At 41.9% G+C, this 18,694-nt stretch overlaps 1 protein-coding gene across 1 annotated transcript; it reads right to left on the bottom strand.

The window, feature by feature from the left end:
* Nucleotides 1-302: 302 nt before the first annotated feature.
* On the bottom strand, nucleotides 303-15,938 carry LOC311139488 (terminal nucleotidyltransferase 5B-like; the record flags this gene model as incomplete). The annotated part of the gene is made up of 2 exons (XM_084174371.1): nucleotides 303-1,450; nucleotides 15,786-15,938. 2 exons carry the CDS (start codon nucleotides 15,936-15,938, stop codon nucleotides 344-346), a joined length of 1,260 nt encoding a protein of 419 aa, XP_084030497.1. The 3' UTR covers nucleotides 303-343.
* Nucleotides 15,939-18,694: the final 2,756 nt, after the last annotated feature.

Here is an 18,694-nt window from a genome sequence, read left to right as displayed (position 1 = left end):
GAAGCAGCAGTCTGAAAATAGAGCTTCATAGTTTGTTTCCTCCAAAATATATGTTTTTCTTTTCTTATTTAACAAATCTAACTTCATAAAGATTTCTCACTTAAATAAGGAACTACTCCAACATTATTGCTACATGTGAAAAGGACCATCAGCCTTAAAAATGTTGTGCGAGGAGAAAACAAATAGTTGAGAGAACATTGCCTCAAATTATCCAGCAGTAAAGGACAGTTTCAGTCAAGTCACATTTGGCAAAGAGATGCATTTCCATTTGTTTAGTTTTTTTGTATTTTTTTGTATTTTGAAAGACAAAGAGCAATGCTGCCATTCCGCCGAGCCCTTCTCCTCACTCCTCTCTCCAACCCAGTGGAGAGAAACATTGGATGCCACATCCACCTCTGCCCTGCACATGCTTGTTATCTAAGTTACAGTGCAGCCAAGTATGGTGAGAGTTACTGTAGTGAACTAGCGGTGGCTGTGGCTGCACCTGTGCTATGTAGTAATTGCTGAAGTTGATGTCACGTACGTAGGGTGCGGGCTGGTAGAAGCAGGTGACGTTGGTCACCGTGGGGATGGCGTTCTGCTCAGCCAGCACCCGCAGTGCCAACATGGAGATGAGACCGAGCGTCTGGCGGCGCTCATGGCCCATCAGACACACAGTGCTTTCGTTCACCACATGGTGCAGAGTCATCAGGCACTCGTAGCGCTTGTGCTCCATGCCGGCAAAGTGGTTCTGCAGGTAGGCCTCCAGTTTACGCTGCTGCTCGCAGATGTGAGAGAAGTCGATGAAGAAGCGCGAGCACATGTAGCGCTGCATAGCCTTCATCTCCGTCTCGCAGATGGGCCTGAACCCCCGCGCCAGCAAGTGGCAGTACTTAAGAAGCCCCCCGCCTCGGATCTCCTCGGGGCTGCGCGTGGCGATGATGCGCTGACACAGGTGCCCCATGGCCCCCTCATAGTCCCCATACACACTCTCCCCCATTACGGTGGGATGGAAGCTCTCGGACATGGCCGTCTCCGAGCAGTGGTCGAACAGCAGCAGTGAGTCCAAGCCAATCTGGAAGGAGTCCACGCTGAACTCAAACTGCCGCCTGAGAGAGTCCACAAACTTGAGCTCCACGTTCTTGCCCGTGTTGTTGGACAGCGAGATGAGGCTCCACCGGTCTGTGTCGTTGCATACTTTCACCAGCTTCTGCACGTAGGCCTCTCTGAGGGTCAGCGGTGAGATGCGCTCCTTACTGACCCCCGCTGGTAGGAAGTCCAACAGGCAGTCCATTACCACGTCCTTGACCAGCCGGAAAGCCTGGTCGTCCTTCAAAGACACGCCGAAGATCAGGTCCAGGTCCTTGTAGCCCATGCCAGTGTCCTGGTAGAGCACGTGGCTGGCTGCAGAGCCGTTCAGCCTCACATCCCGTACGGACACGCCCCTCTCCTCCAGCCGCGCCCGCACCACCTGGGTAAAGGAGATAGAGTATGTATTAGTCATACTCTAACGCTTTCATATAGATTCCTTTTTATGCTTAATTAAGAAAAATAAATGTCAGAAGTAATTAAAATGTAATTGGTTATGTCCAAAGGCACCCGTTGCCTTTACAGGACAGACACGCCTTTCCCTTGTGGAACATGTGCTGACTTTGGAGCCAGACCACCTGCCTCCTCGCCAACATTATTCAACCAAAGAACAGACACGCGCACACACACGCACGCACACACACACGCACGCACACACACACACGCATGCACACACACACGCACGCACACACGCTGGAACCTGCAAAGACTCAAGTAAACATCTTGAGACATTTCCCGATAAGTTCCAACATGGGCCTCTGGAAAAGTCAATAGGCTGTGTAAGCACTAGGCAGAGATCAATACACTGCTCACAAAAGTACATTTCATCATCACCGCCATCAGTTTGAATGGAACCTAACAGGCCCAGATGGAGAGCAGAAGAGTGTCATGACTTGCCCTCATGGGCTGAGGATCAAAGATGCCGGCTAGGCAAAGGTTTGAACACCCTCTTTCCTGGGGGCCAGTTTTATGACCGGTCGTAAATTCCTTGCAGAAACGTTATTTTCCGTGCCATGCAGTATTCGGAGAGGGAATTTCCCTGTGAGACAAAGGAAGTCTTCCCGTCAAGACTCCAACATCCAAAAGTGGATAATGAAACAATATTCCTACTTAAAAGAATGTGGGAAATAGTTCGTGGGGACTTAAAGAACAATCATGTCAAATTCGTTACTATGTTGTGATGTCATTAAAGACGGTGTTACAACATAACTATCTCTGGGGGTGTACACTTCCCAGTTATGAGGTTTGCATCTAATTGTTGTATAAAACGAATGATTAAGTATAATAATACTTTTGTGAAGATAACAATGTGACTTTAGCATTCTAGATGAGATGATTGTTTTCCATATTGATTTGTTCTCAGTCAGTGGCCACGCTCAGATGAGCACAAACTTGATGGAACGCCCCCCTTATCCCCCTAGTGCATAAAAAGCCTCGTGACGAAATTCACCTCAGACCAGGAAGCCCACGGCTTAAAATGGTTGACACGCTACAAGACCACTGAGGGAGTCCATGCAACGTATTATGTATGGGATTATAATGACAGAACCCTGTGAGTTTGTATTTTGAATTTCGTGGTCACACATTGAGATTCGTGGTTGCAAGTACGATTCGCAAATGTGTAATAAAAAGTTGCAAGCTTGTATCATGTGTGAAAAATGAAACAATGGTCACCAACTTGTAACTTGACATTTTCAAGTCTAAGATTTGCAAGCATGATTTATTTTCAGAATTATTACAAGTCCATTTACAACTATTAATATTCTGCTGTGAATCAAAAATATACTCTCAGATTTTTTATCTGCGTACTGTTGTCACGTTACCAAGACATTCGTAAGCTTGTAAAAAGTTTTGTACTTTTGTATAAAGAGATTCACAAGTATTGCTGCAACCATTAGCTGGATTGTTCCATCAATCAAATCTCAGGAAGTAGCTTGAAGAGGAGAAGTAATTTCTACAAAGTAACAGTAATTTGTTTAACATGTATAATACAAATGGTACATTTCATACGAAATTGACAGCAGCTAATGACATCCATCCTAGCTTTACTATCAACTGGCTAGCTTAAAATCAGGCAGCTTTAAATGAGGGGGTAAAACAAATATAATATTTGCTAGTTAACCATCTGATTGATAAAGTTGATATATGCCATTAGCAAGCTAGCTAAATTGAAACGTGTTCTTGGAGTTAATTCACAAGGTTAGATATAGCCACACATTATTCTCTATCATGCAATTGTAAGCTTGTAACTTGGGAAGCTCATTCAATAATACAGACGTGGGTGATTTCTACACCCAGGGGACTGAACTGTGTGCAAGTTTTTGTTCAATTTCGACCACAGTTAGTTGAATGAGGTGTTAGTGAAGTGCTGGAACAAAAACCTGTACACTCCTGTGTAAAAAACAACAACCTGTGGCTGTCATGACTTCAATTGAGTAAATACAGGTACCATTTCATTTTGTTAATCTATGCAGGTTTGTCATCTGATTTACAGGAGCCTGATGGAGATACTGTAGATACAACCATATGCCTAGGCAGGATTCCTGCAGGACATTTCCCTTCATCCAGGTTGAGGCCTGCTACCAGTACTCCATGTCAGTAAGTCACACACAAAAATATAAAGGCAATATGTAAAGTGCCATGTTTCATGAGCTGAAATAAAATATCCCAGACATTTTCCATAAGCTTATTTCTCTCAAATGTTGTGCACAAATGTGTTTACATCCCTGTTAGTGAGATTTCTCCTTTGCCAAGATAATCCATCCACCTCACAGGTGTGGCAATCAAGAAGCTGATTAAACAGCATGATCATTACACAGGTGCACCTTGTGCTGGGGACAATAAAAGGCCACTCTAAAATGTGCAGTTGTGTCACACAACACAATGCCACAGATGTCTCAAGTTAAGGGAGTGTGCAATTGGCATGCCGACTGCAGGAATGTCCACCAGAGCTGTTGCCAGAGAATTGAATGTTAATTTCTCTACCATAAGCCACCTACAACGTCGTTTAAGAGAATTTAGCAGTACGTCCAACCGGCCTCTTAACCGCAGACCACTTGTAACCACTCCAGCCCAGGACTTCAACCTCCGGCTTCTTCACCTGCGAGATCATCTGAGACCAGCCACCCGGACAGCTGTTGAAACGGTGGGTTTGCACAACCAAAGAATTTCTGCACAAACCGTCAGAAACAGTCTCAGGGAAGCTCATTTGCGTGCTCGTCGTTCTCACAAAGGTCATGACCTGACTGCAGTTCGGCGTCATAACCGACTTCTGTTGGCAAATGCTCACCTTCGATGGCCACTGTAGAAGTGTGCTCTTCACGGACGAATCCCGGTTTCAACTGTACCGGGCAGATGGTAGACAGCGTGTTTGGCATTGTGTGGGCGAGCGGTTTGCTGATGCCAACGTTGTGAACAGAGTGCCCCATGTTAGTGGTGGGGTTATGGTATGGGGAAGCATAAGCTACGGACAACAAACACAATTGCATTTTATTGATGGCAATTTTAATGCACAGAGATACCGTGACGAGATCCTGAGGCCCATTGTCGTGCCATTCATCCGCCGCCATCACCTCATGTTTCAGCATGATAATGCACGGCCCCATGTCGCAAGGATCTGTACAAAATTCCTGGAAGCTGAAAATGTCCCAGTTCTTCCATGGCCTGCATACTCACCAGACCTGTCACCCATTGAGCATGTTTGGGGTGCTCTGTTTGGGGTGCTCTGGATCGACGTGTCCCGCCAATATCCAGCAACTTCGCACAGCCATTGAAGAGGAGTGGCACAACATTCCACAGGCCTCAATCAACAGCCTGATCAACTATATGCGAAGGAGATGTGTCGCGCTGCATGAGGCAAATGGGGGTCACACCAGATACTGACTGGTTTTCTGATCAACGCCCCTACCTTTTTTTAAAGGTATTCTGTATGTGACCAACAGATGCATATCTGTATTCCCAGTCATGTGAAATCCATAGATTAGGGCCTAATGAATGTATTTAAATTGACTGATTTCCTTATATGAACTGTAACTCAGTAAAATCTTTGAAATTGTTGCATGTTGCATGTACATTTTTGTTCAGTATACAAAATATGCCACTAATATGAGGAGTGGAGAAGCCATATGCACCATAAACATGTCTACTCATGGAGGAACTCCCTGTCAAAGAGACTCAGAGGTTTTGGCAGGAGGCCCTGGGCCAATGGGAGGTCAAGGGTGAGGGGCTGAGTGCTTAGGGGGAAATGAGAGCCGAAGTTACAGACATGAAGATACAACTTGAACCACAGAGGAAGGCTGCCTTCAAACCAAAATGCATGAAACGCATGTCCAACGCAGCTGTTTGGTCGGGAAAAAAGCTGTTCTACGTTTTTAATTGGTTGAAGGATAGTCTTTGCAACTTTTCTTATGGACAGCACAACACAAGCCTCTCCCCCAACTGACTCCTCCCTTTGAATGTCATTGGGGTGATGTGTCTTTTACGCATCCATGTGTCTGATTGGAAGGCACCCTTATAGTCCTCAATAATCAACAATGTAAATGTTAACTCTTGCTCTCTTTAAATTGCATTCTGTACCTCTATCCATCTCTCTACTGGTGCTACAGAGAGAATATCCAAGGACCGCCAGAGCCTTCTGACCAACTACCTGCGATCTCTCCAGATCAGAGAAGTATGCTCCGCTGGTGGTATATACAGTTGAAGTCGGAAGTTTACATACACTTCAGTTGGAGTCATTAAAACTAGTTTTTCAACCACTCCACAAATTTCTTGTTAACAAACTATAGTTTTGGCAAGTCATAAGTAATTTTCCAACAATTGTCTACAGACAGATTATTTCACTGTATCGCAATTCCAGTGGGTCAGAAGTTTACATACACTAAGTTGACTGTGCCTTTAAACAGCTTGGAAAATTCCATAAAATGATGTCATGGCTTTAGAAGCTTCTGATAGGCTAATTGACATCATTTGAGACCATTGGAGGTGTACCTGTGGATGTATTTCAAGGCCTACCTTCAAACTCAGTGCCTCTTTGCTTGACATCATGGGAAAATCAAAAGAAATCAGCCAAGACTTCAGAAAAATAAATGGTAGACCTCCACAAGTCTGGTTCATCCTTTGGAACGCCTGAAGGTACCACGTTCATCTGTACAAACAATAGTACGCAAGTATAAACACCATGGGACCACGCAGCCGTCATACCGCTCAGGAAGGAGACGCGTTCTGTCTCCTAGAGATGAACGTACTTTAGTGCGAAAAGTGCAAATCAATCCCAGAACAACAGCAAAGGATCTTGTTACGATGCTGGAGGAAACAGGTACAAAAGTATCTATATTCACAGTAAAACGAGTCCTATATCGACATAACCTGAAAGGCTGCTCAGCAAGGAAGAAGCCACTGCTCCAAAACCACCATAAAAAAGCCAGACTACGGTTTGCAACTGCACATGGAGACAAAGATCGTACTTTTTGGAGAAATGTCCTCTGGTCTGATCAAACAAAAATAGAACTGTTTGGCCATAATGACCATCGTTATGTTTGGAGGAAAAAGGGGGTGCTTGCAAGCCGAAGAACACCATCCCAACCGTGAAGAACGGGGGACTGGTGCACTTCACAAAATAGATGGCATCATGAGGAAGGAAAATTATGTGGATATATTGACGCAACATCTCAAGCCATCAGTCAGGAAGTTAAAGCTTGGTCGCAAATGGGTCTTCCAAATGGACAATGACCCCAAGCATACTTCCAAAGTTGTGGCAAAATGGCTTAAGGACAACAAAGTCAAGGTATTGGAGTGGCCATCACAAAGCCCTGACCTCAATCCTATAGAACATTTGTGGGCAGAACTGAAAAAGCGTGTGCGAGCAAGGAGGCCTACAAACCTGACTCAGTTACACCAGCTCTGTCAGGAGGAATGGGCCAAAATTCACCCAACTTATTGTGGGAAGATTGTGGAAGGCTACCGGAAACGTTTGACCCAAGTGAAACAATTTAAAGGCAATGCTACCAAATACTAATTGAGTGTATGTAAACTTCTGACCCACTGGGTGATGAAATATAAAAGCTGAAATAAATAATTCTCTACTATTATTCTGACATTTCACATTCTTAAAATAAAGTGGTGATTCTAACTGACCAGGAATTGTGAAAAACTGAGTTTAAAATGTATTTGGCTAAGGTGTATGTAAACTTCAGACTTCAACTGTATGCACACCCCTTTTCCGTTATTAATTTGTTCGAATCTTTTTTAAACAAGTTATTTTTTTCATTTCACTTCACCAATTTGGACTATTTTGTGTATGTCCATTACATGAAATCCAAATAAAATCCATTTAAATTACAGGTTGTAATGCAACAAAATAGGAAAAACGCCAAGGGGGATGAATACTTTTGCAAGCCACTGTAGAGTAATTTAGCCAAGACCGTGGACGTATATAGTCCATATATGTCTCCCGAGTGGCGCAGGCTCTGTCGTAGCCGGCCGCGCCCGGGAGACCCATGGGGCGGTGCACAATTGGCCCAGCGTCGTCCAGGGTAGGGGAGGGAATGGCCGGCAGGGATGTAGCTCAGTTAGTAGAGCATGGTGTTTGCAACGCCAGGGTTGTGGGTTCGATTCCCACGGGGAATAAAACAAAATAATGTATGCACTCACTAACTGTAAGTCGCTCTGGATAAGAGCGTCTGCTAAATGACAAAAATGTAAATGTAAATATAGAATACAGTACAATTAGATGATTAAGGTGTGGTAACTATATTTTGTACATCTTTTTATTTGTGTTTTTATTCTTAATTTTTACTTCCTTTTCTTTGACTTAGGAAGTGATAGAGCTTCCCCATATAACCACCAGTTAGTGCCACAATGACGCTCATTTGCGGAAGAAATGTAATGTCTTTTGTGATTGTTGTGCATTGTTAACATCTGCCTAAGTTACTGCCTAGATCTACCAGCCTGGACAACCGGACGACGGGTCCGGAACGACTATCCCCAACCAGGACATCCCCTGGCCATTCTTGTGGTGGGTTGCAACTTGCAGAATCCTTCCAAGGTTGATGACTGTCCTGTGTGAGGATCTAAGGCCTCAGACCAGCTTGGCAATGGCTGACAATAGCCAGACACCCTCTCACCCACAGAAGAGGAGAGGGGGGACCAGGCCGGTTTTGACACCTTAACACTCGGTCGTAAATTAGGCAGGAGGGGAATATCTTGTACATGATTTATGAAAAATTATGAGTGTATGTTTGTTAAGATAGGAATGTGATTTTAGTTTTCTAACGAGATCATAGTTTTTATGATACTTTGGACCAGTCAGTAGCCACGCCCCGAGTGAGCTCAGAGATTGTGTCAGCATGATGGAATGCCCCTTTTACCAAGAGTGCATAAAGGCTTGAAAGACCAGAAAGACGTGAGACGGTGGTCTACACGTCTGAAAAATGGTTGGAACATTAAACCTTAACACAAGGTGAAGAAGATCAACTCCCAGACTAGACCCAAACATTGCCAGGCTGCAGCTGTGCGTGTAAAGTGGTTCAAACTCTGACTAACCACAAAAGCTGGGAAGGAGAAAATCCCCTCTCAGACAATCACTGGTACAGCTGAGTATCTGCTCTGAAGAAAGACTCCACTCCAAACCAAGACAACTAAGAAGGACATTGTGACCTCTGATGGACAACAAGAGCCTTACACCACTAAAACCCCCTTTTAAGAAGGCTGGGTTTAAATCGACGACGAACAAAGACACCTACACGTAAAGACATTCATGATTTCTTACTCCAAACGGGCGGTGGTTCGTGAGAAAAGTATTATGATTACTTTGAGGGTAGTTTCCAAATGTATCAACGATAAGAGTCTCTTTCGCTCTGTCTCTCTCTCTACCCCTCCCTCTTTTGATAACCAAGCAGTCATGTTGTTGTTAGTCCGCTAGGGACTTTTTCCTCATGTATTAAGTGTGTATGTTATTCTGTGTTATTATTTAGTTAGCAAGTAAATAAATAATTAAACCAATTTGGGTAGTACTGAATCATAAGTAAAGCTGGGGTTTGTGCAGATCCAAGAAGTCTGCGACCGTTCAGAATGAGACTGATAAGAGGTAATGATTCATACGTTGACTGTTTTATACATATTGATAGGTAAAGACCTTTAGAGTTTAATTCATGAGATGGTAACTCTATAAACAACTTCTTCCGTGGTGCCCCAAATCCTAATGAGTTAATTGTTACATTATTAATTTAAATCGAATAACAATTAAACATAGTTAGTTGATTCGATAAATAACAGTCATCATATTAATGAAAGTCATGTCACGACAATCACCAAACAAAGTTTTGTATAAACTACTCATGTTCATTTTCAAGTTGTTACAAAACAATACATTTTCCATGACTGCAAAAGGTCTAAAATCAATGCAAGTCTCATGTCCAGGGTGAATACATTTTGTCATGTATTTAAGACACAGGTGTGCCAACTAAAATATATATCCCAGACAAGCCTGAAGAACAGGACAAATAGACAAGTGAATATAAGTCCGTTATTGTGTCTGTAGCAGTTTGTATGAATGAGTGGTTACTTAAAATACATGTTGACATGTTAAATGGCTACGAGACAGAGATAAAGACTCTTGCTGTAGTCAGGTAAGGTACCACTGAAGGCCCCAGTATTTAGTCAGGCAGCTGGAAGCAGATATGTCACCATCTAGGCGCATGTCACAGCATGCAGAGGCCTGATGAGTAGATGACATACATTATGTACCTTTCATCACCAAAGCAGTATTAGCGTTTACTGCACATGTTGCTGAACAAACCAACCATTTTGTTAGGGTCATTGATATAAATGGGCAATTCACATACACAATTCAGTTCATAAGCATTGACTGTAATACCTCAAGGGTCCTGTGGTTGTCTGGCACCATTCTGCTTTCTAATGATCTTACTCCCTCGTGGGATGCAATAACAACAAAAACATGAATAAGAATAAGCCTAGTCAGTCAGTAATTTGGCTAATTAAACACTCGTAAAATGAGCACAAGGCTATTCAGCCAAATTATACAAAAACAATACAGGCCATTTGCATGAGGGTCATATCTCTTGCCAACTTCTTCAGTCACCAATTAATCAATAAACAGGCAGTGGAACGAAGTAGTTTGACAAAAAGTGTACAAAAGTCAGTAACAAGTCTCTTTTCTAGAAACCTAACATTATTAGCTACAGTGATGGTGATGGGAGATTTTCCCCCAGCAGTTTTAATTTAGCTAACGTTTGCTAGCTACATGTTGACAGCTAGCTAATGGCATTTATAATCAACTTCATCAATCAGATGGTTAACTAGCAAATATATTTGTTTTCCCCTTGCATCTAAAGCTGCCTGATGAAGCTAGCCAGTTGATAGTAAAGCTAGGATGAATGTCAGAAGCCAGCTAGCTAGCTAACATTATCTGCTGTCAATTTAATCTGAAATGTACCATTGTATTTCACATGTTAAACAAAGCACTGTAATGCCTTTTCACAACAAAAAATGTATGCACACAAAACAGATTACCACCTTCAAGTAGATAGTTTTATTCTAGTACTTCAGGCCGTAACATTACTTTATAGAAATTACTTCTCTTCAAGCTACTTCCTGAGATTTGATTGATACAGCAATAGTCAGCTGTAGTTTTGGCCGATTGGTCAGGAGTAAAAGGTCCTGCCGCCAAACACGCTCAAACCAGTTTCTTTTTTAAAACGTGCAAATCTCTTTCTACAAACGTACAAAACTTTCTACAAGCTTACAAATCTCTTGGTAACGTGACAACTCAGAGCCTGCGCAGATAAAACAATCTGCAAGTGTATTTTTGATTCACAGCAGAATATTCATAGTCGTAAATGGACTAATTCTGGAAATAAATTATGCTTCCAAATCTTATTGAATGTATGTCAAAGTACAAGTTTGCGACCGTTGTAAATGTTTTCACACGTCATGATACAAGCTTATGACATTAAATTACACATTAGCGAATCGTACTTGCAACCACGAATCTCAATGTGCGACCACGAAATTCTAAATACAAACTCAGTGTTCTGTCATCATTATTATCATCATGCTTGACTTCCTGTGATGGCTGTTAAAAACAAACCGTTTTTTGGGGGTGGGTACAATGAGCAAATGTACCCCCATACTCTAGGCATACTGGCCAAGAATGCACTGCACAGTAGTGCTGAGTGATTAGCGCTTTTTGAGGTCGGTTTGGTTATTAAAAAAGAATCACGGTTTTCGCTTTAGATTATTTTTTTAAACATTAAATGCATTATGTGGGTTGAATTCTCAAATACAGAATAAAACAATTAATAAAAGTGATGGTACTGTAGTGACTGCCCATTACTGCTTATCACTTATAAAAGTATGCATTATTACTTTTAAGAACTTCTCAAATTGACAGCAGTTCTATAGAGATGAGATGACTTGGAATGAAATAGTCAAATAAAACAAATGTGATACAACTGAAATATTTGATTAAAGTCGTGCGAGTAAATTATGGTTAAGAATTCACACACACGCGCAATGAATGATGGTCATTGTAGTTAATTACCACGTTTTCTGCGCTAAATTGCATTGGCCTGTCGGAAACGTCCCTACTACATCACACAGTTTGGCCTTGATCTGATTTATCTCCAGAGAAACTGCGCAATGTGTGCTCATTGAGCTCACCAATTTTTTTTATTACAAAATGGAATTCAAATAATTGAACAGATTTTGGTCAATTAGTAGTTATATATATATATATATATATATATATATAACCAAAATGTTGGTTAAATCACACAGTAATATTCTCCCTGCCAGCCTGTCCATAGAGAACCAGGAAGCTGCTCCAACTTCTGTGTCAGAATATTCTAAAGGGTTCCTCAATCACAAAAAAACGCTCCTGACATTAGGATGCTATAGCTGCTGGCAAATGGCAAGTGCAGATGACAATATGGCATAAACACTGTATTGTCAACACATTATTTGAATAGTATGTTGACACTCACAGCAGAAATGCTGTCAAACTTATGTTCCCAAAACACTGTTGGGTAACAATTAATCTATGCCTATGAGTGGTGCCATAATAAAGTCTGAAAAAGCTGATCCTCAGAGCCTCATTCAGGTTTGTCATTACAGGTACTTTTCTTCAGAAGAGGCTTATAGAGGAAAATGTGAAGTTTTTGTTTGAACAGAACTGAAGTGTGTCCAGTTTATTGGTAACTATATCAGCAAGCAAATGGGGTTGTTATGAAAGTCAGGCTGGGAAAATTACATCCTGAACTATGGAACAGCACCTGCATAGTCAATCAAACATTCATCATGAAGGTTGAACATAACAACCACTACAACCTCCAGAAATCCTGGATGAATTAATCATGACTAACTACATAACTGTCAGTCAAATCAATATGTTGATTGTTAAAACCAGCTGGCATGATCTTTCAATTACATAACCACCGTTCATCCCATGCATAAAAACATGTCTGATGTAGAGAGGGACATTAATGAAAACCAGCAGACGGGGGCTGGAGATAGAGTTACAGCAGGGAGATACTTGTACTGGCCAGTCTAGATTATTTATTTAACCAGGTTAGTCTCATTGAGAAAATCTATTTTTCAAGAGAGACCTGGACAGAAGGCACTGTCTGGTCCCCCCAGATATCAGGGAGCATCAACTGTCTGTAGTTGCTTGGAATCTGGAAGGTATACCCATATAAATAGAATCTCATTATAGTTCTGTGGGTATACCATTAATTGAAGTAAATTAGTTTCACCTTTTGTGGTATAAGCTAGGTGTAGGACCTAGGGGATATTTCAGGGACGCTGGCCAATAAGGGAACTTTTGAAATCAGATGTCCGACTACCACTCAGGGGTCCTAAAACCATCAATAGCAGAAGATCTCTAACAGTGGAGGCACCTCAGAGGAGGACCATCCTCCTCAGTGAATTTAATAAAAATGTAAATTGTAAAACATTTAAAAAAGTTATCCTTTTTAGATAAAACTATACTAAATATAAACACGTCACCAAATAATTGATTAAAACACACTATTTTGCAAAGAAGGTCTACAGTAGCCTCAGCAGCACTCTGTAGGGTAGCACCATTGTGTAGCCAGAGGACAGCTAGCTTCCGCCCTCCTCTGGGTACATTGACTTCAATACAAAACCTAGGAGGCTCATGGTTCTCACCCCCTTCCATAGACTTACACAGTAATTATGACAACTTCCAGAGGACGTCCTCCAGCCAATCAGAGCTTTTTCAGCATGAACTGACATGTTGTCCACCCAATCAAAAATGAATCTAGTAATTAAAGCATAAGCTACAGCTAGCTAGCACTGCAGTGTATAAAATGTGGTGAGTAGTTGACTCAAAGAGAGAGAAAGACAATAGTTGAACAGTTTTGGACAAATTAATTTCTTCCAAAATGAAGGAGAAGCAAGAGAGAAATAGAGAGAGATTGTCAAAAGAAAATCACTTTCAGTTTCACTTACTTAGCAAATGCAGCTAGCTAGTTTAGCCTACTGAAACACCCTGCTCAAACAGAGAGATGCTATGTTATCTAGCTGGCTATGACTTTCCAACACAACACTGGAACTCTTCCAAGTCAAGGTAAGCTTTTGGTATTACTAATTTATTGCCACCGGGGCCCGCCGGTGTAACTGCTTACTGACTGTACACTGTAACGTTACTGCATGATTGTAGCGGGTTTACTAACGCATTAGTTCTATTAGCTATGCTGACTGTGGCGTTACTTTAGCTAATTTGGCTTGGAAAGGTTTTTTCACCTGGTCACATACAGCTGATTTGTTGTGCATTGAAGTCCACAAGCGAAGGGAAGATGTGAGAGGAGTAGAGCGCATAGATGCGACAAGGCATAAAAGTGGCTGCTATGAAAGTGAACTATGTTTACATGTGATCAGGGGTGTATTATTTCCGACAATTCTGTTGAAAAACTTTTTTTTAACGGAAGCAAACGGAACAAAAACGGGGATAAACATACCTGAATTTGTCCAATAGAAACTCTCGTTTGCAATTGTTGGACTAATGATTGCACCCTATTTCAGCTAGATGCAGGCAAGAGTGTGCAAGGCAGTATTGAATGTCACTTTCTATCCATGTGTCACTGTCTGTGACCTCAAATGTATCTCTCGACCTGTGTGTACCTACGTTGTAAACTTTCATTCATAGGCTAGGTTGTAGCAACCTCATGATGGGTATAGATAAAATTTGAGTTTCAAGTAGTAGCCTAAACCTATCGCTGTTACATTGAACTGGGTGAATGGAATATGAATGAGTGTCATCCAATATGCTGTAATAGAAATAAGGCCATACGCATGAAAAATGTTTTGTCCTCCCTCATCTTAAATGGCACTGACCGCCACTGATCTCTAATGACACAAAATTACAGAGCCTTCTGCCACCATCAATTGGTAAGGTATTGTCAATGTGCATATCAGAAACGTGGAGTATATCAAAACTCCCACCTGGACTAATATTATTAGAAACAGACACATAATGATGCAAGACACTTCCAGTCAAATGTGACTCATCAGTGGTAATTAATATATGGTGATTCATGACAAAAGGATTTGATGAGAGATACACACAACATAAGCTGTAGCAGCACAGTAAATTAAGTGACCTGTTTCGTTAACTGGATGAATCAGCCCATTACTGTAGGCTACTTTTCCCTAAATACAGTTAAAGTAATCTAAATTGAAGCAAAGAGTTAACGCAATGGCTATTGTTAAGTAATGGGTTAACACCTTTGGGACATCTATTACTGAGGCTTACTCTGGGCTCACTACTGAATAGAGTAGACGTCAACAGTAAAGGTCCTATATGGGGCAGGGTTGGAGTTCAGGTCACTTTGAACTGAACTAGAGAATGACTATTGCTACAGTGAAGACATATGTATCATAGGCATCAGTTCTGTCGGTCAGAGCAGCCTGGTCTCATAGACTAGACGTAACATATTACATTTAAATCCGAGACACTCAAATTAGTATGATATATGTTACGTTTGGTATGGTTACTTAAGAAAGATGGTTACTTAAGGCCTAAAACGAATGCAGGGTGGTTGGTCGGGGTGGATGGGTGGGCGTATAACTCGAACGTCAAGCAACCCAAAGGTTGCAAGTGCGAATCTTATTACGGACAACTTCAGCATTTTAGCAACTTTAACTACTTATACTTTTTAGCTACTTTGCATGTTAGCTAACCCTTCCCCTTACCCTTTTAGCTAACTCTAACCTTAACCCTTTAACCTAAATCCTAAACTTAACCCCTAGCCTAACTAACGTTAGCCATCTAGCTAGAATTCGTAATATATCATACATTTTGCAAATCCATAACATATTGTACGTTTTGCATATTCGTAACATATATTACGATTTTGTAATTCGTAACATATCATACAAAATGGGTGATGGACATCCACAAATTAATACATACCATACGAAACTTAACATATCATACTAAATGAGTATCTCGGATTGCGTACAGAATAATACGAAATGCTCTGAGACCAGGTTGGTCAGAGACATGGTTACATCTCTCAATAGAATATAGGCGAATAGAATAGACTACTTTAATATGCCATAGGGAGATTTTGTTTGCAACAAAGCACATGCATACTTGGCATACTAACATACAGTACATCACAAAACATGAAGCGATTCAGAGTATACCCAGTATGGAAGTTGTGGCGCAAGCGCTTTACCTGAACGATCTGCCGGGGTTGGACAGAGAGTGTAGGGAAGTTTCCGCGGCCGTGAATCGGGATTGCTTCTCTGAGGATTGTGTTCAAACGATGCACCTGATCCCAAGACAGCACACAGAACCGCCTACTCTGATCCGACGTATCGTTTGACATGGCGATGTGGAACTGAACAGAAAGTGTAAAAATATATTGGAATGAATGCGGCAGTCTAATCTTGCTGTATCACTCCCGGATCAATCGGTTGAGGTATGCGTTTTAAAAGTGCAGGGGGGAATAATGAATGGATGCGTTTGGTCAATCGTGGTACTGTCTAATAGCCTACAATGTTCAGTGTCCGTTTCCTCGTTCACCAAGGTAATGAACATGTGATTGCTGTCAATACTTTAAGTTTAAAATGCAAGACACGCTTAACTCTTTATCCACAGATGTCCAGCTGATCAGTCTCAAATTCGAAGGGAATCTTTATCCCAAAAGCTCATCCAAGATCTATAAAGGTTCCTCATTTGCATAGAGTCTCTGATTGGATTTGTTGCTCACTCATTCATTATCAAGACCTTGCCTTGTTGCGAGTGCCACCAGTCAGTGCAGAGAAAATAGTTTGGCACAACCTGTGAACTAGTGACGCATTTCGAGAGCCTCCACCCCTTTCCTTACTCACTGATATTCTCCAAGACATTGGGCGCGTTCGACATAGAGAGCAATAGTAATAGTATTTTTGTAGACACTAACAACGCCATGGTTCGTTGGACATGGGCTATGAGAAAATGAATAGAGTTTTTGTAAGGTTTTTGGATAAACGCAGAAAATAAGGAGATCGTATACATTTTGTTCAATGCAATAATCTTCATCAGCTAATGTCACTTCTTGTGATTTTTTAAGCTTAATGTAATAAAAAAGCACATAAAGCACAAACAAGGCTTCTTAATTCATAAAGGTCATGTTACCGGACCAATATTATCTCATAAAGGTCATGTTACCGGACCAATATTATCTCATAGAACAAAACGTATAAGATCTCCTAAGCCTGTGTTAACCTCAGACATTATTTTTGGCGTTTAACCCAAAACCCTATTCCTTCCCCATTCATTTCCACCATAGGAATGGCTGAACGAACCAGGGTAACTCATTTCCGTTTCTTAGGACTAAAAGCTGGCAAGCTCTACTGCAGCTGACTTTAAACGCAAGTCGAGACTGACAAATCTAAAAATCAACTTGCATCATAAATAACTACTCAGCAGATCAGTTACAATTTACCCATGATAGATCACGGTTTTGATGCTCTCGAACACGGCCCATTCCAAATCAAATGTCCCTTTTATGGTAGGCTATATGCAGCAGTGGCATATCAAACAAGTTGTTGTTCACTTACCATCAATAGGCTACCATCCTTCTAAACATATTCAGCTGTCAAATATAAACATTTCAAATTGTTTAGTTGGCAATTCCTCAGAGTTCTACATAGATTATGGTCATCATACAGTGCATTCAGAAAGTATTGAGACCCCTTGAACTTTTCCACATTTTATTATGTTACAGCCTTATTCTAAAATGGATTAAATGTTTTTTTCCCCTCTTCAATCTACACACAATACCCCATAATGACAAAGCAAAAACAGGTTTTTAGATATTTTTTTCAAATGTATTAAAAACAAAAAACTGAAATATCACATTTACATAAGTATTCAGACCCTTTACTCAGTACTTTGTTGAAGCACATTTGTCAGCGATTACAGCCTCGAGTCTTCTTGGGTATGATGCTACAAGCTTGGCACACCTGTATTTGGGGAGTTTCTCACATTCTTCTCTGCAGATCCTCTTAAGCTCTGTCAGGTTGGAGGGGAGCGTTGCTGCACAGCTATTTTCAGGTCTCTCCAGAGATGTTCGATCGGGTTCAAGTCCAGGCTCTGGCTGGGCCACTCAAGGACATTCAGAGACTTGTCCTGAAGCCACTCCTGCGTTGTCTTGGCTGTGTGGTTAAGTTCATTGTCCTGTTGGAAGGTGAACCTTCGCCCCAGTCTGAAGTCCTGAGCGCTCTGGAGCAGGTTTTCATCAAGGATCTTGCTGTACTTTGCTCCGTTCATCTTTCCCTTGATCCCGACTAGTCTCCCAGTCCTTGCCGCTGAAAAACATCCCCACAGCATGATACTGCCACCACCATGCTTCACCGTAGGGATGGTGCCAGGTTTCCTCCAGACGTGATGGTTGGCAGTCAGGCCAAAGAGTTCAATCTTGGTTTCATCAGACCAGAGAATCTTGTTTCTCATGGTCTGAGAGTCTTCAGGTGCCTTTTGGCAAACTCCAAGCGGGCTGTCATGTGTCTTTTACTAAGGAGTGGCTTCCGTCTGGCCACTCTACCATAAAGGCCTGATTGGTGGAGTGCTGCAGAGATGGTTGTCCTTCTGGAAGGTTCTCCCATCTCCACAGAGGACCTCTGGAGCTCTGACAGAGTGACCATCAGGTTTTTAGTCACCTCCCTGACCAAGGCCCTTCTCCCCCGACTGCTCAGTTCGGCCAGCTCTAGGAAGAGTCTTGGTGGTTCCAAACGTCTTCCACTTAAGAATGATGGAGGCCACTGTGTTCTTGGGGACCTTCAATGCTGCAGAAATGTTTTGGTACCCTTCCCCAGATCTGTGCCTCGACACAATCCTGTCTCTGAGTTCTACGGACAATTCCTTCGACCTCATGACTTGGTTTTTGCTCTGACATGCACTGTCCACAATCTCCCGAACTCAACCCAATTGAGATGGTCTGGGATGAGTCGGACCGCAGAGTGAAGGAAAAGCAGCCAACAAGTGCTCAGCATATGTGGGAACTCCTTCAAGACTGTTGGAAAAGCATTCCAGGTGAAGCTGGTTGAGAGAATGCTAAGAGTGTGCAAAGCTGTCATCAAGGCAAAGGATGGCTATATG

This window comes from Coregonus lavaretus (genome assembly GCF_964263955.1).
Source record: "Coregonus lavaretus genome assembly, chromosome: 13".
NCBI classification, from domain to species: Eukaryota; Metazoa; Chordata; class Actinopteri; order Salmoniformes; family Salmonidae; genus Coregonus; species Coregonus lavaretus.
The sequence above is the reverse complement of the archived record's forward strand: the minus strand, read 5'-3'. Positions and strand labels throughout refer to the sequence as shown.